The following is a 22,226-nucleotide window of genomic DNA, read 5'->3' as shown; positions in this document are numbered from 1 at the left end:
TAGTACAAAATCATTGGTCGTCTTCTCGCTAACCACCTTATGGCACATCTACCAATAATCATAAATCGTTTTCAAAGTGCTTTCATTCGTGGTAGGAATATCCTGGACTCTTCCATGGCCACTCACGAACTCTTAGATTCCTTAAAAAAATCCTGTCTACCCAGATTCATCCTAAAATTAGATTTTGAAAAAGCTTTTGATCAGGTAAACTGGAAGCTCATTGATTACCTCTTTGATCGAATGGGTTTTGGGATTCGGTGGAAATTTTGGATAAGAAGTTGCATTTCTACTGCATCATATCTTATCCTTATTAATAGAAAACCGTGCGGTTTTTTCAATGCAACAAGAGGTATCAGACAAGGGGACCCTTTTGTCTTCCTTTCTATTTACTCTCATTGGTGAGCACCTTGCATCGATGGTCCTGTTTGCTAAATGCTCGGGTTGGCTCAACCCTAACTCTGATGACCCGAGTCAAGATATTGCGCTTCTGTAGTATGCAGATGATACCATACTCTTTGGAGAAGGTACAATGAATCATATCTCGCACATAAAAGCCCTGCTAAACCTTTTTGAACTCTCTTCTAGACAAAAGGTTAGTAGGTCTAAATCATCCATATTCGGGTTCAATATTGACCCCTTGGTTTTAAATTCTATGGCAAGTTATTTGGGTTGTAAAATTGCATCCCCCCCTTGTACATATTTGGGACTTCAACTATCACCTGTTTTGCCCTCTAAAAGTGCATGGCACCCTGTCATTGAGCGTCTTGAAGGTCGACTGGCTTCCTGGAGAGGAAGATTTCTTTGCAAAGCAGGTAAACTTGTCCTTATCAAATCTTGTCTGCACGGTATTCCTTCTTATTTTTTATCCCTGTACTGATGTCATGCTTCTGTTTGAAATCGGATTGAATTCCTTAGAGGAGATTTTTGTGGGGTGGGGTAAATGGGAAAAGAAAATACAACCTCGTAAAATGGGCTGATGTATGTAAACCGATTGTATTGGGGGGACTTGGGATACGGGATGACGCTACAACTAATTCTGCTCTATTATTGAAATGGATTTGGAAATTTAATATGCAACCGGTTTGATATGGCAGGCCATAGTTGCGGCTAAAGCAGACAAGAATTCAGGCTGGTGGACAGAGGGTGAAAGATACAATAATTTATTTCCTGTGTGGAAAATAATTGCACAAATGCTGCCTGCATTTAAAAGAGCTGTCAAATGTTATTCGGTATGGGATGTCAGACAAAATTCTGGACTGATTGGTGGGTGGGCCCAAGCAACTTCAACTTTAGCCATGATCAAATCTTTTCATTGTCAAGATACAAAGACGTCACCATTTCTGACCAAAGGACACATTTAGGCGAGTGGAACTTAAATCTCAGAAGAGCTTTGTCAGATGTAGAAGCTCTAGAAGCTTCCGACCTTGTCACTAGTCTTTCTTTGGTACGATTCAGAAATGCACTTGACTCTCTCATCTGGATTCCATGCCGACAAAGTATGTTTTCTACAAACTCAGCATACAACTTACTCTCTTCCCACCCCGCTCAATCCAACCATTCAGCAGCCATTGCGTGGTCCCTACTTGTGCCCCCTCGAGCGAAGTTTTTTATCTGGACCGCATGCCGAAACAAAATTTTGACATCCGATTCGTTTATACGTCGAGGAACTAATGTTCCGGACCCCTTTTGCACTTTCTGGCAATCAACCCTCGAAACTACGGACTATATTCTGTTACATTGCGATTATGCCCATAATGTATGGACCAATCTCATTAACAAAATTGGTTTGCAATACTGCCCTTCTCAAGAACTCTCATCCACAATCCTCACTCTCACTAGCGCCCATCTTCCTAAGCTCGGAAAACTGCTTATCTCATGTTGCGATGGTCATATCGTTTGGGCCTTATGGAAAGAAAGAAATAATCGGAAATTTAGTAGAAATTCTCTTCCATGGAATATTTTGATTAATAAAATTGTGGGCCAAGTTTCCTCTTGGATACTCACAAGGAAAGAATTCCAAAACCTTAAAGGATCCAATTTGCGAAGGAATTGGCAACTTATTGCAGAAATGTCTTATCCATGCCCCCCCTCTCCCCGGTTATAGAAACTTGGTCCCTACCTCCTCTGGGACACTTCAAATTAAATTTTGACGGAAAAGCTTACGGTTGCCTTGGGCCTGCCGGATTTGGAGGTGTCATCCACGACGATAAAGGGAAGCTTCTATTTTCCTTCGCTGGACTGATTGGAGTATCTGACTCAACTACTGCTGAACGTTCTGGGTTGTATAATGGTTTAAAACTCTTCAAACAATGGTTGGTGGGCCCTCTCTGCGTTGAAGGAGACTCAAAAGTCGTTATCCACTGGTGCGAGAAGACTTCTAAACCGCCTTAGCAGCACTGCGATTTGTTTGAAGATATCTGTAATTTATTTTCTCAATTGCAATGTAATTGGAAATACATTCCTAGATTTGCTAATCACCTAGCGGATGTTCATGCTAAATTAGGCGTGTCCCTCCAATATCTTGTTGTGGAGGAAGGTCCTTCTTAACTAGGTATTGTACTCATTCTTTCTCTTTTAATATATACAACTTTTTACTCAAAAAAATAATAATGCTAGAGTTAACATTAATGAGTAGGTGCCTGAAGAGCCGCTCCTTGAAGATATTCAGACCGTGAAGTAGAGCAAAGACTTCAACGGTGGTAGAGTCAACAAGCGCCAAAGGTCCCACCTAATAAAAGATAGCCACACCCGAGGAATTGCAGAAGATGCCCTCGAAGTTAGATGGTCCCGGGCATCCCAAAGCACTACCGTCAAAGTTCAGTTTGATATTGCTCAAAGGAGGAGAGGACCATTCAACCATGACAAGAATCTTGGACGGGCCTGACCTGTGAGTGAGGATATGCCAGTTAATTTGAAGCGGCATCCCCATGAGGGCAGAGAATTCATGACGAGAGTGAAGCCAACTAGAAATAAGGCTTACATTCAACTCGATTGTACAATCAACGCTGCTGGACTTATGACTAAACTAGCTTCTTTTTATTAATCACTCTAAGAAATATTGCATCAAAAGACAAAGATTCCCCTCTCCACTAAGCTTCACTTAAAAATTCAAATATTAAGATACGTAGTGAAATGACTGAACTACCCTCAATATTTATTTCAACAAAATTCTCACTTTTTCCAAATAATTTTTTTTTGACAAAGTAATAGGATGGAGCTAGGCATCAACATCTTGTTGTAGAGCATGTTTTATTTGTCTAATGCTAATTTGTGTTTTGCTGGGGTTTGGCCTTTTGCTTTCTCCTCTTGCTTAATAAAAATGCCATAATTTTTAAAAAAAGACCTATCATCTAAATGAAGACCATAAACAACTGGTAGCAAAGATGTGGATGACTCACTTTTGAACACCATTGTTGTTTTTGATAAAGTTGTATTTATATTAACAAGAGAATTACAAAAGAGGAGAGAGCAAATCCCTGACAACAAGCGATTGTAGGATAGCTCCCTGCTTGGCAAACACACCTGCTGCCGAATTTGCGGATTTCGGAATGTGAGACCAAATACAATATAAATTTGAGGTAATTTCTAATATCTCCCGAAACATATCCCAATGGCGCGACGGGGGAGGGGATGCGCACTCACACCATCGAATTACCACCTTTGAGTCCCCTTCGATATGAAGCGGACCACTGCACTTCTCTGAAAACACGGAACCCGGAGAGGAGGCCATGAAGCTCAATTGATGTAGAATTGGATATGCCTAAAGGGCCAGCATATGAGAAAAACTGATTACCGGAATGATCTGAAATAACCCATCTGAAACCAGAAATCTCGGGATTACCATGAGAAGAGCCATCAAAGTTCAACTTAAAGTAACCGGGTTTAGGAGGGATCCATTCCTGCAAATCCAGGGCCTTTCTCTCAGAGTGCATTATTGCCAAATTTTTTCAGTTTTCACGGATAGGGGTACCTACAAAGGAGGAGAAAGACTTCTTAGTCAGAAGCCAAGTAGAAATATGTCCCACCACTCGGTCCGTGACCCGATCTGCAGATTCACTTTTGCATCAAATCGTCTTCGATTGCGTTCATTCCAAAGCCCCCACGGAATGAAACTAGCACAAGCAGAGAATATCACTTTTCTGAGCATCACTTTGAACACCATTGTTAGTCACACATGATGGACACTAGTTGGAATCATTGAATGACCTAGGTTTAAAAAGTGACTTTAGTTGATTTAAACAACTTTTTAAGTGTGGGATGGTATCAAATGTAACATTTTTGATTCATGGAGTATCACAAAAAATTCTCGGATGCAGAATGATGAGAGATAAGAAGAATGAGAGGAAAATAATAGCGTTAAACTTATAGGGAGAAAGATGAAATATGGTGAAAGTATCTCTGGACATCCTTTTTTGGAAGGAAATGTGTGGGATAATTGGTCTATTGAGGACATGAAGCATTTAATAATTAGAAGGAGAACAGGTTTGAATCACTTCAGAGATTCACATATCTCAAAAATGGAAATTATTCTTCTAGAGATAGTGTTGGGTTTGTTGTTCTTTTGAAATGGACCAAGCATATTTCTTAGCAGAGTTTGGCTGAATCCTTCCAATTTGGGAGTATGTGTTTAAACAAATAGCAATATATATATATTGTAATGTTAACATTCCTGAAAACAAGTAATGTTAACGGTGAAGTAGGGGGAGAAGAAAAAAAAAAGTCAGTTTTGCATAAGAAAAGAGTTTTTTTTTTTTTTTTTTTTTTTTTTTTTTTTTTTTATGAATGGTGCGTATATTGATAAAAAGGAGAATGGTGCATAAGAAAAGAGTTAGGGTACATTCAACACCTAATCACATTTATCTACTTATTTCCAGCACTAATTCAACAATTACACAGTTACTGCTCATATTCTGCCAGTCTAGAAGTATCTCACTCGACTGATCTAACTACCCTAAAGATCAATATAATAAAACAAATGCTGAAGACAAAAATACCCTTACTCTTGACATGGTTAAAAGGTGGTGAATAGATATGAGTTTTCTTGTTGTTTTGTATAATATTAAATCATTTTCCCCTTTAGATGTGAGAGAAATTGCAAGATAGGCTATCTTGAATTTTACCTTCAGCACCAATGTACCAATTGTAGAATGTACATTTGTTTTTGTTGTCTGTAAATTTCTCCCCTCCAATTATTCTGGAAGTTTCTTTATCTGACAAAACCACTTTTGTAGGTGAAAGAAATGAAAGAGAAAGCTATGAGTGCTCTTAGTCCGTACACGATGGTTAGATCAGAGGACTCTATGGATGATGCCGATGCAAATTCGCAGCAGATCAGCCGCCTAAAATCTGAACCTTTTGTATCTCTATTGGAATTGGTCAGCGAAATCTATCAGGTAGACATGCTTTTGCTTGCTGCCTAGTGGTTCGATGGAGTCTCTTTTTTTTCTTCTGTTGGTGGAAGAAATCTCTTTTGTTTTATTGTTTTAGTTTTTACTATTTTGGTTTGTGTAGATAATCTCTATTTTATTATAATCTTTTTACTTTGCATGCTTGATATGTTTGGTATTCCATCAATTTGTTCTTATGTATTTGAGTATGTCTATCATCTAGTCACATTTTAAAGTGGGTCTATCTATTGATTGGTTTTGGGCTTTATTGCAAATTAATAGCAGGTCATTAACCTAAGGCCGTTTGGTCAAGTGGTATGCTGTTTACATTAAGTGCGTCAGGTTGTGAGTTCGAATCGCTCCACGCCCCCTCTCAAAAAAAAAAAAAGCAGATCATTAGATCAATAGCATATTGAGTGGAACTTTTAAAAAAAAATGAAGGCATTAATTGCTCTGTTCAATCATAGTCTTGATTTTTTTTAAAATTTATTTATTTTTTGTAGAACAGTGATTAAGTTGCAGAATGAAAATGATTAAGTTGCAGAATGAAAAAAAACAGAGAAGAGAGAGAGGAGAAGAAAAAATAGGTTTTCATCAAATCCAAATAAGAATCAATTTGACCCGTAATTATCTTTTTCATTTATGGATTGTATTTGATTTTTATCTTTTTCATGGCTTTCATTCTCCTTGCGCATAATTCTTCTTTCTCTGACTCTCTCATTGTCCTCTTAAGCAAGCCTATTTAGTTATGGTACCTTGACAAAAGTTGGTTTTTGTTGTGCTTGCATAAATTTACTGATTGTTTTTGATCTTTGCTCTATTTTATGAAAATTTTATCAGAAAGTACCGGAGCTGTTATCTGGCAATGATGTGTTGTGGACTTTCATAAATTTTGCCGGGGAGGATCATACAAACTTCCAGACACTTGAGGCTTTCTTGAGAATGCTTGGTGCCTTGGTACTGCCAAAAGTTTCTTTTTGCCTTCTTTCTGATCAATAGGCATCCAAATAACATGATCTTTTGTTTCAGGCCTCCAGTGAGGAAAGTGCTTCAAAGGTTTTTGAATTACTTCAGGGCAAAACATTCCGCTCAGTTAGTTGGAATACTCTGTTCCACTGCTTGTCTATTGTTGAGCAGAAGTTTAAAGACTCTCTCCAAAGTACCAGAACTGTGTTGCCAGATTTTCAGGAGGGGGATGCAAGAGCACTAGTTGCATATTTGAATGTGTTTCAAAAGGTCTTTTTTCCTCTCTTTATTACAAAAAAAAATCCTTTTGTACTTGTTTTACTCTTATGCTCTCATTATTATTATTGTTTTTTTTTTTTGAAAAGAGTTGTTTTTGTGGTTGGTGTTCTTGTTGTTCTTGTTTTCATTGATCATGTTATTGTTTGTTTTTTTTTCTTTTCTTGAATTGGTTATTGTTTGTTAATCTGGTTATCACAACATAAGGCTTAGTGATGAAAAGAGGTGAGAAACGAGGTATCAATTCATGGCAAGCTTTTGGCTTTTGTGGAGATAAATGAGGGGAAGTGAAGAAAAAAAAGGGAATGGGGGGGGGGGGGGGGGGGGGGGGGGGGGGGGGATAGACATCTGGGCCACAAGATGCCTGACGGAGGGGCGTGTACTGTAGGCTCTGAAATTCGTTGCTAGCGAGGAGCCAAGAGGACACATGACCAGTAATTGTATCCAAGACCTCCTATGTACTATGAAATTTGCATTGAAAGCGTGGATTATTCCTTTCATTCCAAAGACACCAAGGAGTGAACACAAGGCAGTAGGAGAGTAGAATTCTGCCCAGCTTAGGAATATTTGTCCCCAGCACCGAGCGGCATGTGGATGGAAGGTGTAAGGGGGGTGCATAGCTGGAGCCTAATTCAATACAACTGAAAAGACCAGGCCTTCAATGTGAAGGGGCAGTGAAGAAGAAGATGGCTCACCCTTTCCTCTTTGGCGTAGAGCGGGCAGATTAGGGTCAAAGTTGCCTCATCTTTGGAGGTTGTCTGTCGCGAGTATTTCTTTTAGGCAAGCGGTCCAAAAGAAGAATCTGACCTTTGGTGGGGGGTTGGTTGAGGATGTTTCATGATCATTTTCATGAAGGATTCATGTGGAAGCCAACTCTAGCGCAATGTCATTGGGTGGTTCTTGGGAGAGAAGGATCCTCCTTGGCATCATTGGTTGTGTTTTTATGAGATTTAGGATTTAGCTAAGGATTGTGTTTGTCGTTGGTCTCGTGCTACGATCAGCCAAATGGTCTTGCTGATTTGTTTGCTAAAGAGGCAGTGACTCTCCAATTTCTCATTGTAAAAGGCCTCTCTCCTTGACTCTTTTTATTTTTATTTTTAGTTTTATCTTTTACCTTTAGGTTCAATTAAAAGCACATTTTCTCAAAAATAAAAATAAAAATTCCATTTTGTTAGATGTTTCCTTGATTCATGTTCGGCTCTATGCCAATGGAATGGCTGACAATTTAGTTTGTCTTGGTGTTAGTATACATCATGTTAAAATGCAAGTTTAGGGGTGTTTTGGTCATTTCTTAGATTTTCAATATTACATTTTTCTCTTATAGTATGGCTATTAGATAGAGAATGTCTTATTTTATCTCTACTTAAATTTTCATTCAATTTAGACATGTATTTTAGGAGATAGGTATTTTTGAGTACTGAGGGGCATTTTTGTCCTATTGTAAAATTTCACTTAAACCCTGATTATAAAGAAGCAGGAAGGGCCTTTCTGCCTTGGATTCCAAGGCAACAAAGCTGTCTCTCTTCCAGAAATCCATTTTCTCTTCTATTTTCTCCCCAAATCACCTATTTTTCACATTAGCTACTTGTTGGAGATGCTTTCGCTCTAGTTATTGCATGATGGTTTATTTTTCTTTTTATTCTTGCTCATTTGTGCATAACTTGATGTAAGATGCCTTAGGCTGGTTTTTTTTGTAATCCTTTTTTCCTCTTTTAATGAAATTTTCACTTTTATCAAGATTTTGTAATCTTATTTCTCTCTTTTAATGAATTTTTCACTTTTATCAAAACAACATGATCACAGGTTTTGAATAATAGCATTCTTGACTCCTTAGCTAGAAGCAGGGTATATTGTCAACATCTTGTTGTGGTAAATGTTATGCCATTGGATTCTATTGAATTATATGTGAAGGGTAGTATGGTCATTTTGCTTTTACAAGATTATCCTTCTATAGGAGTATGTTTTGTCTCATATAGGAGTTATATGGTCCACTTTTCAGTTTTTATAATTTGTAATTAGGGAGTTATAGAGGGTTTGTGTAGAGGGGTATTTTTGTACTTTTGCTTTTTTTCACTTAAGTATTTAATAGGAGTTATTTATGACCTCTAATGATTGCTGGAGTTCAACCATACTCTCCTCTCTCTCTCTTCTTAATTTCTAAGTTCTACATGGTATCTTAAGTATAAGATCCGGTTACAGGATGCTTCTAGCCAATTCTTCTCCTCTTTCTAAGTCTACGACTTCTTGAGAAATGGGGTTGTCAAATTTCTTTGCTGATTGGAGTTCAAGTTAAGATCTTTCCTCTACCTTTTGTGTCATAGCTTCAGGGTTGATGACTTGTGTGTTTCTAATTGAGCAGTTCTATGAGTTTTATGTGCCCCTAGAGGGTTGTATGGTGTTTTTTTCCCCAATCCTATACTTGTCCAGGTCTTCTAGACCTGTGTTTTTGACTGCATCATCTTTTTGTGTGCTATGTCATCGTTGTTGTTGCTTGATTGGATTATTCTGAGTTGAAATACTGCTGTTAAGAGGTTGATTAGTAGAGGTCCCTAATTTTATCCATGTGGGTCCCACTCATAAGTGCAGCAAAATTACTTTGTGTTCGTGTGCTAGTTCGTGTGTGGACTTGTTCCAGGTTAATCACATGTGGATTGAGTAGTTTTGTAAGAAAACATGTTCGATTTAGGTAAGTTATTACCCTAGCCAAAGATTCTGAAAATTCTGAAGGGAAAGACATTATCCAGATCACTTATGAGAAGTTGAATGGACAAAATTACTTGAGTTGGTCCAAATCTGTTTGGATGTATTTGAAAGTTAGGAGGAAAGGCAAATATATGAAGGATGGCCCTCTTGATCCCATACCGAGGATTTTGGAAGTAGAGGCCAGCTAGGTTATGACCTGGTTTGTGAATAGCATGGAATCCAAGATGAGGAGTCAAGTTATGAATTGCAAGACGGGCCCACTCCAGTCCAGATATTTTCTGTCCCCTATGCTGCTCCTGCAATGAATCCGTCCAGTACGTGCTCCTTCACTGCAGCTACTCGTGGCGGATCGGGATGACCATTTTCTAGAAAATTGGTCTTCAGCATGACCTCCTTGGGACCATCTGCATGGTCATGGGAATCACTTTGCCGAAGCTTGGCAAGGTCCTTCTCTCTGCCTTCCTTGCTCACATGGCACATTTGGCTGGAGTGCAACAACAGAAGATTTATCCAGAAATTTCATAGTTGTGGACAACACTATCAATTCAGCCGTGGTCCTCATTTCCAATTGGATACACTCCAGAAAAGAATTCGCCTCTCTTTTGGGTGTATCTCTTCATATGCAGTGGAACATCATATCGTACATGGCTGGCCCCTCCAAGCCTCCTGCCATGGTTGCTTGAATCCCTCCTCCTTCAGGTTACATCAAGCTAAATTTCGATGGCAGTGCCATCGTTTGTCCAGGACCGGCTGGCTTCGGGGGTGTTTTTCAAAAATTCCTTAGGCTATGCTGGTCCTTAGAGTGTAGCTGACTCAACTTCTGCTGAAGTCTCCACCCTTTTGCATGGGTTAGTCTCTTTCAAGGACCGTCTCTCTGGTCATCTTCTCATTGAAGGAACTCCAGCATCGTTATCGGTTGGTGCTCCGGTTCAGCCTCTCCATAGAGCCTATATATGATCAGGAGAGTAATTTGTTGCAAATCTTTGAGTTGTATGCCAATTTTTTTAGTCTGAAAAGAGGAGACAAGACAATAACTAAATATTTTATGGAGCTGCAAAGGTTATTAGAGGAGATCAGTGTTTATCATCTATTCAGTACCGGTGGGAAGGAGCTTTGCAAGAAATATGGACAGATTCATGTGGCGAAGTTCTTTGATGGCCTGGTCTTGATTATGATGCAATTCAAGCTCAACTATTAGTAGATGATGATGTACCCACGTTGAAGAAGGCGTTTAGCCATCAGAGAACAAATTCTTACTTCAGACAACCTTCACAGAAGAGGCTTCACTGCCCCTGATCTTTCTTGTCCCCTTTGAGGTGAGTGTGAAGAGACGGTCCAGCATGTCCTCTTACACTGGATTTTCGTGGCAAGTTTGGATGAAGATATTTCAAAAAATCGAGCTCCAACTGGGGCTACATCAGGACCTCTTTGGCACCTTTGAGATGGTTCGAGGGATTCTCCTTCCTTGGCTGGGCAAGTTAATTCTTTCAACTTGTCTTGCGCATGTTCCATGGTGCATTTGGCTCGAAAGGAACAACCGAAGATTCAACTCCAAAGCTAGTACCTCAGACAACACGACTTCTCATGCCGTCGGCCTCATCTCGAGCTGGCTTCATGCAAAGAAGGATTTTACCACTCTTTCAGGGGTTTCCCTTTGGGAAAATTGGAATTTGATCGCTCACATATCTGGCCCTAGCAGAGCTCCTAGAATGGCTATCTGGGATCCTCCCCCTTGTGATTGCATAAAGTTGAATTTTGATAGTAGTGCTATTGGATGTCCTGGTCCAGCAAGAGCAGGTGGTATATTTAGAGGTCACAATGGAGACCCCATTCTTTCTTATGCTGTTCCAGTGGGCATTGCCGATTCTTTTTTTTTGAAATAAGATGTGTAAGCTGTATTAAAAGAAAAAGAGAGATTACAATACCTTGCTAAACAGGGACTCCTTCCACAACAAGGTGTTGGAGAGAGACGCCTAGTTTAGCTTGGGCATCCGCTAAATGATTAGCAGATCTAGGAATATAATTCCATTTACAATTTAAAGTAGAAATTAAATTACATATATCATAACACTTATCCCAATGCCGCCACGGAGGACGATCTTTATTTGCGCACCAATTGATAACAACTTTTGAGTCACCTTCAATGCAAAGGGGCTCAGAAGCATGACTTTTGAAAATCCGACGTCCATGTAATAATCCAGTTAATTCAGCCGTTGTAGAATCCGAATTTCCAATTGGCCCGGCATAAGAAAAAAGAAGAATCCCATTTTCATCATGAAAAACTCCACCAAAACCAGCAGGGGCCCGAACATCCATACGCACTACCATCAAAGTTCAACTTAAAATGGCCAATAGGGGGAGGGGACCAACTCACCATAAGAGGGGGCCTTGCTGGATAGGTCATTTTAGCTGCAATGTGCGAGTTTTCGCGGAAGTTTGTCCCTCGATGATCACAAAATTCCTTTTGCAATAAAATACACGAAGTAACTTGACCAATAATTTTTTCAACCAATATTTCTCTAGAAATAAACTTCAACTTGAATTTTTGATTATTCCTTTCTTTCCATAATGCCCAAATAAGATGGCCCACACAGCAAGATATTAATATTTTTTCGAGTTTTGGTAGGCTGGTATTTGTAATTAAAAGGATGGTAGAAGGGAGATTATGAGAGGAACAGAATTGGAAACCAATTTTGTTTAAAAGGCTAGTCCACACAAAAAAGGCATACTCGCAATGTAGGAGGATGTGGGAGATAGTCTCAGTAGAAGTTTGGCAAAAGGGGCAAAGAGGACCAGGGACATGGGCACCTCTGCGCATTAAGGTGTCCGATGTAAGGACTTTGTTCTAGCAGGTAGTCCATATAAAAAATTTTGAACGAGGGGGAGCATGAAGAGTCCATGCAATGGCATATGGATGGTTTATTTGCAGGTGGTTGGAGGAGCATAGGAAGCTATAAGCAATGGAAGTAGAAAAATTACCTTTCGAGTTGGGCATCCAGATGAGAGTATCTGCTGAATTTTTTAGACTTACCGAATACAACATTGTGATGAGATCAGAAGCCACTAAGGCCTCAGAGTCTGAGAGTGATCTTCTGAGATTTAGGTTCCACCCTCCTGAACCAGTTTGTAGGTTAGAAATAGAGACTTCAATATTTCTTGCCAGATTTGAGATCAAGCTGTGGCTGTTGTTGAAGCTCTGAGTACCAGCCCGCTAGTCGGTCCAGAAATCTTGTCACATAAACTGTGCCCAAGTAACATTTTACAGCAGATTTGAAGGCAGGTAATAACTTTGCAATTTTTTTCCATACTAGAGACAACTTATTACATTGTCCACCCTCAGTCCAGCAACCCAACAATTTGTTCGCTTTTACTGACACCAATTTTCTCTAAATTAATTCAAGAAATAAGTTAAATTTCCAGATACATTTAAGTAACAATGCTGAATTTGTGGTGACAGTTTCACGGATCCCAAACCCACCAAGAGATTTTGGTTTACAAACCTCAACCCATTTCACCAGAGAGTATTTCCTTTCACCATTTGGTCCACCCCAAAGGAAATTTCTTTTGAGTTGTTCAATTCTTTGGCAAACAGAGGCAGGACATCGATAAAGTGAAAGGAAATAAGAAGGTATTCCATGCATACAAGACTTAATGAGAATAAGTTTTCCAGCCTTGGATAAGAATCTTCCTCTCCAAGTGGCCAGACAACCTTCCAAACGCTCAATAATAGGATGCCAAGAGCTTTTAGAGGGTAATGAAGGAGATAAAGGCAATCCTAGATAAGTACATGGAGGCGAAGCAATTTTACATCCCAAATATTGGGCCATGGAATTTCACACATAAGGATCAATATTAAAACCAGTAATTGATGATTTTGACCAACTAACTTTCTGACCAGAAGAGATTTCAAATAAATTTAACAGGGCTTTAATATGAGAAATTTCTGCTAACGTACCTTCCCCAAAGAGAATAGTATCATCAGCATATTGCAACAAAGAAATGTCTTGAGATGGGTCATCAGAGATAGATTGCAGCCATCCAGAGTTTTTGGCAAGACGGACCATTGAGGCAAGATGCTCAACAATGAGAGTGAAGATGAACGGAGATAAAGGGTCCTCTTGCCGAATACCTCTAGTTGGATTAAAATATCCACAAGGTTTACCATTGACTAACACAGAATATGAAACATTCGAAATGCAACTCCTCATCCAAAAATTCCAACGTGTGCCAAATCCCATCTTATGAAACAATTGGTCAACAAGTTTCCAATTTACATGATCAAATGCTTTTTCAAAATCGAGTTTCAAGACAAACCTGGGTTTTTTTGAATTTTTGAAGGTATCCAACAGTTCATGTGCAGCCATGGCAGAATCAAGGATATTTCGACCTCGTATAAAAGCACTTTGACAAGGGCTAATGATCTTGGGAAGGAGGACTCTCAAACGATTGGCCAAAATTCGTCCAATGATTTTGTAATAACTCGTGGTGAGACTAATTGGATGAAAATCTTGAGGTAATGCAGAGTTTGCTTTTTTTGGAATAAGGGCAATGAATGAAGCTCCCACAGCCTTGTGAGTGATCCCCATTTGATGAAAAATTTGAACAAAAGCAAAAACATCATTTTTTATGACCTCTCAGAATTTTTTATAGAACTCACCATTAAAGCCATCAGGACTAGGGGCTTTATCTTTTGGGAGGCCAAGAGTAGCAGCCTCGATTTCTTGTGTACTGAATAGCCGCTCCAAGAAGTCCACATCCGAAGAGGAAATGCAGTTATACTCAAGCTGGTACAAAATAGGACCGTTGTAGCACTCCTCGGTGTAAAGATCTGTGAAAAACTTCACTAAAATGTTAGCCATCCCAGGGTTATCCGTGACCACTTGAGGCATTGCCGATTCTAATACTGCTGAAGTTAGTGCTCTACTGTTCGGCCTCCAAATCTTCAGAGATTGTCTTCATGGCAAGTTAATCATTGAAGGCGATTCGAAGACGGTTATTAGTTGGTGTTCCAAAGACAACCTCCCCCCTTGGCGCCACTGGCCCATCACTGATAGTATTGCTGACATTGTATCTTCTTTGCATTGTAATTGGAATCTAATTCCTAGATCAACCAACTCTTTGGCTGATAAATTGGCTAAATTCAGAACTTCCCAGCAATTTCTCATTGTATGGGAAGGATTCCCTCCTTTGTAATTTGCTCTTTTGAGCTTTTGTCTTAATAAAAATCAACATCATTTCAAAAAAAAAAAAAAAAAAGAAGGCCTTTTGCTTTGAGTTATGTGTGCCAACACAACCATGGTGCCTAAGGGCAGTAGGGTTAGTAAGTGCATAGGAAGTCAATCACTGGTTACTGTGTGTTTGTGGAAGGAAACTTAATCAGTTAGAAGAGCAAGAAATAAAATGTCGTGGTCCGATCTAGTGTAGAGGCAAAATACCGGGTAATAACTTATATAATCAATGACCTTTTTGGGGTGAGGTTGGTTTTGATGGCGTTAGGATTCCCCATCAAGGGGTCGGTTATGCATTGTGACAACCAAATTGTCATCTTTATTGCTAGTAATCGCATATTCCATGACAAAACTAAGCAAGTTGGTGTTGATTGTCATTTCATTTGTGATGTTGTGATGGGTGGTGCAGTGGTCATGTATTTATAAAAGCTTTGGAAAAGTGAGAGTTTGAGAATTTTGATGATAAGCTAGGGTTTCTTGATATATAAGCTCCAACTTCGGGGGGAGTGTTGAATAATATGTAAAAGGTAATATGGCCTTTTCTATTTTGACGATATTATGCTTCTAAAGTAGGAGCATGTTTTGTTTCAAATTGGAGCTATATGGTCCAATTATCAGTCTTTTATGACTTGTAAGTTTTTGTGTAGAGGGGTATCTTTGTACTTGCGTATTTTCACTTGAGTATTTATTAGAAGGTGAGGTTGATCTCAGACCTCTTATGAGTGCTGGAAGTCATAGTTGCACTCTTCTTCTTCTCTCTCTCTCTCTCTCTCGTGCCTTCTTCTTCTGTCTCCTCTGTCTTTGTTCTTAATTCCAAATTTCTACAAATTCAGTCTTGGTTTTTTTGCACTGTTTTTGTTTTTTCTCTTTGGATCATTGGTGCATTCATGTCTTGTTTAAAATTTCTAATTCTGTTTGTAAAGTCTTGATATTGAAGTATTTAGAAGAGAAGCATAGAGGAGAAAGAAGATACACGGAGGAGAGAAAGTAATGTTTCAGAAGCACATTAATCCCACATCTGTCTGTTTTGTAATACGAAAATGGAGGGGGTGAACCACCTGCTCTTTCACTGCCCGTTTGCTTGGAGGGTCTGATCCACCCAACTCAACTGGATTGGCATCCACTTATGCATCCCATGGACCTCACTTCCATCTGCCTCACAATGTTGGGAGCTAGTATACCAAATTTGGGTAAAATCCTCCTCTCTTGCTACACACTCTCATTCCATGGTGTCTCTAGAAGGAAAGGAATAACCGCCGCTCTAACTACAAATTCTAAAGAGCTGAAGAGGTCTCTGACATGGTTATTGGCCAAGTTTCATCGTGGCCCCTTAGCCAAAAGGAGTTCCATTGCCTCAACCGAAGACCCGCCTTGGCATCACTGGACGGTCTTCCATGTCATCATTGATAATGCTTCTCTCATGTCTTGTACTTGGTGTAATATCCCATTTGCTTGTTAAACAGGGAGCTTCCTCCAATCCTTTGTTGCATTGGGAGAGCTCCCCTGATTGTTTGTATTGTTCTTGTCCCCTATTAATATTTCACTATTCTCAAAAATAAAAAGAGAGAAACTAATGTGTGTTGACAATCTTAATTAAAATACAATGTGTAAACTTAATTCACAACGAATGTGCTTGTACAAACAATCAAGCCCCAAAGAGCACACAAATTTTTTATAGTGGTCCACAATTCTATCTTGGATTGTTAATCCACTCCCAAACTGTTTTGTACCTTGGACTTTCACTACTATGTTTGGGTTGTCACGTGGCACTTATGACAAATTACCTCTAATGCTTATTACAATATTACTTACAAAGGGACTTATGCCACTCAATTAACTACAATAAAGAAACTTATATAACCTCACTTTCATAGATTTACAACAACAAACTTATATAACCTGATCCTGCCCCTGCTCTTACTGAGTCAACTTGGGCTCTCGCCCACCCCAGTTCCCTTGACTCGGCCTCGACTTTGGCCGAGTTCACCCACCCCCTTGTTAGTCGCCAAAATTCAAATTTCAAACCATCTCCCCCTATCCCTTAGGTTGGCCCGCCCCTCCAGAGTCTGACAATCCCATCTGCCAGATCAGATACCCTTATCGACCACAAACCCCTGAATTTGCCATTCGGGGGTCATCTCTGCCTTTTGGGAACTGCACTTTGTAGGACTCCCGGTCAAATCCTCCTTGGCAATCACCAAAATCAAACCCTCCAGCTTATCTTTTGGAGGCTTCCCCTGCTCGGGAAAAGATTTCTCGGGCATCGTTTGCCATCTCAAGCTATGCACTCCCTAGCTCCGTAAAAAATCTCCCCTATGGCGACACCTAGCAGCTTCCTTGCTTCCACTTGTTGCCTCTCTCACTGACTCTCTTCTGCCCCTTCCCCTCCCTAGTCAGCCAGTCACTTGGGAAACCAACGATAATCAATTCCCTTTAGCTTTATGTCAGTTCCTCGAGGACAATCTCAACGACTGAGGCAATGCCTTTTCAAGTTACATGGATGTGTCTAACCAGGTGCTTGATGATCAGTTGCCCAACATAGAACCATGTCTCTTGTGGAATCTCGAACTGCCTGACTCCTCATTTCAAAATCCTCTTCTCAACATTTGGCACTCGTTACAATTCCCTTCACTGGGCCCACACCCCATCAGTCAATCACCCTCTGCTATATCTACCCAAACCTCCTCCCTTCTATGTCTCACCTTGCTCGCCATCATGAAGCGAAACACAAACCTCCAAACCGAGCTCTCTGATGCCGAATCCTCCAACCAGTCCATCACCACTCCGATCAAATACACCTACTTCCGGCGGTGGAGTAAATCCCTGGCCCAGAAAGATGCCCTGGCTGAATCCTGCAAATCTACTACTATCCCCAATGGCTCCCAATCTGCTCTTGCTCCCGGGCAACCGACCCTCTCCCCCAACGAGCGCTCTCGACGGTTCATTGAGGCTATCTGGCCCGAAAAGCACTGATACCCACCTCATGAATGGGCCAAGATGATATAACTCGCCGTGGAATTCGATGAAATCTACAATGGCCGACTAGATAACGAAGAGGAGCCTGCACCAATCCCCCAAGCCCCCCTCCTATGATCATTCTTTCTTGGAATATTAGGGGAACCAGGTCATGCTCCAAGCGAGCTATAGTCAAAGCTATCCTCTCCAAATGTAAACCTTCTATTGTAATTTTCCAAGAAACTAAGACTCAATCTCTTGATAATACTGTAATCCGTGAACTCTGGTACTCCCTGGACCCGGAATGGACCGCTGTTAGTGTTGTCGGCCATGCCGGTGCTATCCTCATTGTTTGGAACCCCAATAGTGTTGAAGCCACTCTCATTGCCCCGACCACGTACTCCATTGAGATCCAATTCCGGGATCGTTTCTTGGGCCATACTTGGGCCCTTTTTGGCATCTACGGCCCTACTCGCCATCATGACCGTGCCAACTTCTGGGATGAACTCCTTCACCTCGTCCAACTCTAGAACCTTCTTTGGCCCTTCGTTGGGGATTTCAATGCCATCCACCTATGCTGTGAAAAGTTCCCTCCATCCACAAAAATCTCCTCCACCATGCAGGCTTTCGCTGACTTTATCGGTTGCCTTGAACTTTTAGAAATCCCTCTCTCTGGAAAAGAGTTCACCTGGTCTAATCCCCCCCCCCCCTCCCCGATTCTCTCCAAACTTGACGGATTCCTTGCAAACCCGGAATGGCTTCACCTGTATGGGAATACCTCTGGTCACATTCTCAACCGTGCTTGCACGGACCACTGGCCGATCCAAATAAACACACACCCCTCCCTTCCAGTTTGAGAATTTTTGGCTCCATGATCGTTGCTTTGCTACTAACCTTGCTATCTGGCGGCAAGCCATCCCAAATAACCCCAACCCTGGCTGGGCTCTCCCTCTCAAGTTGAAATCTCTAGCGAAGATTCGCCATTGGTCTTGTTGCATTGCCCCTTTGCTTGACATGTTTGGTCCTCCCTTCTTGGTAGACAGGGTATTCAGCTCTGTCTCCCTCATGACCTGCAAGGAATGTGTCATTTGTCCCTTGGGTGTCACATCCCCAAGCTTGACCAGCTCCTTCTTTCAGCTTGCACTACTCACATTCCTTGGTGCCTCTGGAAGGAAAGGAATAATCGTCAATTCAATTGCAAGTATAACACTACTTAGGAAGTCATTTGCATTGCCACTGGTCTTGTATCTACCTGGCTTCATACCAGAAGGGAGTTTGATAGCCTCAAGAAGGTCCCTCTTCGCCCCAATTGGTGTGCGATTGCTCAGATGTCCACCTCCCCCCTTCCTGTGGGACCATCATGTTCAACCTCGATGGTAGTGCCCTCAGATGCCTCTGTATTGGTATTGTGGGTTATGGTGGCATGTTTTGTGATGCAGATTTTTTTTTTTTTTTTGAAATAATGCTGTATTTTATTAAGAGAAAGCTCAAACGAGCAAATTACAAGGGGGGAAGCCTTCCCAAACAATGAGAGCTTGTTGGGAGGTTTCGAATTTTGCCAAGACACCTTTATTTCTTACTCCGACTCTTTTGGCATGGCTGACTTTATTGCTGTTGAGCTTTTTGCCCACCTGCATGGTCTTATCTTTTTTCAGGACTGGCTTAGTGGCCCCCTCATCATTGAAGGAAATTCAAAAGTTAGTGTTTGTTGGTGCTCTTCCCTGTCGAATCCCTTGTGGTGACATTGGGACGTTTTTTTGGAATTTTTTGATATTGTATATTCCATATTTTGTACTTGGTCTCATGTTCCCAGGTCAGCAAACACTACTACCAACTCTTGTACTATATTTGGAGCCTCCCTGTAATCCCTTGTTGCAAGGAAGGACTTCCTTAGTGTTTGCTCTATTTTCTCTTTTCTTGCAATAAAATCATCACTTTTTCAATTTTTTTCCCCTAATTTCTTACTTGACCCAACTTAGACTAAATCTGAACTATGCTTAGATGTATGAGGGACAACATTACATAATATACAATGACGTAACTATCCTTACCATCATATTTTCTAAACTCCACCTCTAGCTGGAGCATTCATGTTCAAAAACCCCAACTTAATATAAAAATCAATGAACTCATGTTTCCCAAGAGCCTTTGTGGATACATTTTCTAGCTGATCTGTAGATTTCACATGAGGGTGAGATTCTTCCAATTCTTGTAGTCTTGTTCTGTTTAATCAAAACTTCTCCATTTAAAAAAACGGAGAAAATAACATTATTGTGTAAATAGATTTTTTTATTTATTGCTATTTAAAAAAAAAAAGATTCTGTTGTTGCTTTTTTTTAAAGAATCTATTATTTGTTACAGAAATAAACTGTCAGGATAAGTTTACGATTCATTACTTCATTCCCTTTCATGGTGGTATTTGGCTCCTGCATGGTGTATACTATGATTTTCAAGTGTGCTAAGCTGGATTCTAGACTATTGGGCAGCTATTTTTTTTTCATCTGTGTCCCATTTGCTGCAGGTTGTTGAAAATGGAAACCCTGTGGAAAGGAAGAAGTGGTTTCCTGATATCGAACCTTTATTCAAGCTTCTGAGTTATGAAAATTTGCCTCCATATCTGAAGGTTTGTTCACACTATCAATTCTGCTTCTGCTTCTTTTTTAGCAAATATCATACCTATCTTTTGAATGTGCAGGGGGCTTTGAGGAATGCCATAGCTGCTTTCATTAAAGTCTCTCCAGACTTAAAGGATACCATCTGGAGGTATCTTGAACAGTATGATCTACCTGTAGTTGTTGGACCCACTGTGGTAAACAACACTCAACAATTGTCTGCACAGGTATCAAAAGAAACTATTATTTGAAATTCTTTATGTCTGTTCGATTAAAGTATTACGTGAGTTAGATTACCAATTAAAACTACAGCATTTTCTATTTAAAAAAAACTACAGCATTTGAATTGCATTCTTTTTGAGTTTTTGATGAGAGCCTAAATGATTATCCAGAAATGATTCCATCATGTTTCTTGAAAATCTTCTGTAATTGTCACTTGATATGATGTTTAACTTTATTGACCTCAACAACATCTAAATCCTTAACACTTTGGAGTTAAATATTCTGCATTGTATGGTATTTTCGGCTAGTAATTTTCCTGAAACCTCTCATTGTTATGCACCTAGCCAATACTACCCAAAAGACCGGCTTGATAGGTAGTGGAAAGCCAAGTATTTAACCTAGGGCCACAACATCACAAACCCTTGGGGAGAGAGCTTGTCCTCAAGCTCTTACGAGCCCAAGCACAAGCTCCCTTGTTGCGAGCCAACGGTCCGGTGGCCCATACCGACGGCCCGGCCCCGACGGCCCACTCGAGCGACGACCTACTCTAGTTTCTGCTAGGTCGCCCCCTCGGCAAAGTTTGCTCCCACTGGGATTCAAACTCGCAACGTAAGTGCCGACTCTGATACCAAATGTTATGCACCTAGCCAATACTACCCAAAAGACCGGCCTGATAGGTAGCGGAAAGCCAAGTACTTAACCCAGGACCACAACACTTACCTACCTAGTTCTTCCATTAGAAATAACTAGAAAAATGTTTTTGTTTCAGCCATTGCCCACACTGGTATCATGGATTCCTCCTCCTCAATTTTCCCTTGTATATATTGTAAAAATCAAGATGTAGGTGAAGGAAGAGGAGAAAATGAGAGAAAAAGAGGAAGGAGGAGGTTTTTCTAAAGAGCCTGAAAAGTCTTCATTGGGAATCATGCACAAATTCCCAGACCTCTTAAATAACTGTTTTTGAGTTACAAATTACAAAAAAATGTTTCTTTACACTTAATAAATTTTAATATCCTTATATCTCCCTAACTACACATCCTATGTACATGAAAATTTAACCATTGATATAATTTAGCATGCATAATAAAATTACATAAAAAATGAACCTTGGAGATGGTAAAATGACCAAAATACCCCTGATGTATTTTTTAACTCCCCCCTCAAGCTAGAGTGTATATATCCAAGAGTTCTAGCTTGTTGTAGAATGACAGAAACTCTTGCTTGCCAAGGCCCTTGGTGAAGACATCTCCCAATTGATCTTTAGACCGAACAAAGGCAGTTACTACCTCCCTTTTCATCACTGCAGCTTGAATGAAGTGACAGTCCACTTCTATATGTTTAGTTCTCTCATGGAAAACCGTGTTACTTGCAACAAAGATTGCAACCTTTTTTTTTGAGAAGAGTTGTAAATGCATTCAAAAGAGATAAAATACAAACTAAAAAACTAAAAAGACATTTCCTCCACAACAAGATGTTGGAGGGTAACGCCTTTTTTAGCTTGAACATCGGCTAAATGATTAGCAGATCTTGGTACATGTTTCCAAGTACATAATAAATCAGAAGTTAAATTACAGATTTCATCATAAATCTTCCAATGACGCCAAGGAGGTTTTGAAGGCTTGGAGCACCAATTTATAATAACTTGAGAATCCCCTTCAATCAAGAGAGCACCGTCCTTTTTTTGTTTGAAGAGTTTCAGCCCGTTGAGCAAGCCATGTAATTCCGCACAAGTAGAGTCTGATACTCCAATTGGACCCGCATAAGTGTAGAGAAGATTTGCTTGATCATCGTGAATTACTCCACCAAATCCGGCTGGGCCCGGACAACCGAAAGCACTTCCATCAAAATTTAATTTAAAGTGTCCAGGAGGAGGTCTA

At 40.2% G+C, this 22,226-nt stretch overlaps 1 protein-coding gene across 3 annotated transcripts in view; it reads left to right on the top strand.

Annotated features, from left to right (window-relative positions):
• The window catches only part of LOC137940108 (nuclear pore complex protein NUP205), a 120,525-nt gene that overhangs the window by 19,442 nt on the left and 78,857 nt on the right, over positions 1–22,226 (top strand). For all 3 annotated transcript variants that reach the window (XM_068785032.1, XM_068785033.1, XM_068785034.1), the window contains exons 11-15: positions 5,232–5,393; positions 6,228–6,344; positions 6,417–6,623; positions 20,037–20,138; positions 20,211–20,354. In XM_068785032.1, the coding sequence (XP_068641133.1) occupies positions 5,232–5,393; positions 6,228–6,344; positions 6,417–6,623; positions 20,037–20,138; positions 20,211–20,354 (732 nt within the window). The remainder of the gene's footprint in view (positions 1–5,231; positions 5,394–6,227; positions 6,345–6,416; positions 6,624–20,036; positions 20,139–20,210; positions 20,355–22,226) is intronic.

This window comes from Aristolochia californica, unplaced genomic scaffold (assembly GCF_029961685.1).
Source record: "Aristolochia californica isolate CCGP_79_NKW_82.1479 unplaced genomic scaffold, dmAriCali1.0.hap1 SCAF_9, whole genome shotgun sequence".
Classification (NCBI taxonomy): domain Eukaryota; kingdom Viridiplantae; phylum Streptophyta; class Magnoliopsida; order Piperales; family Aristolochiaceae; genus Aristolochia; species Aristolochia californica.
This window is presented reverse-complemented; position numbering and strand designations above follow the sequence as displayed.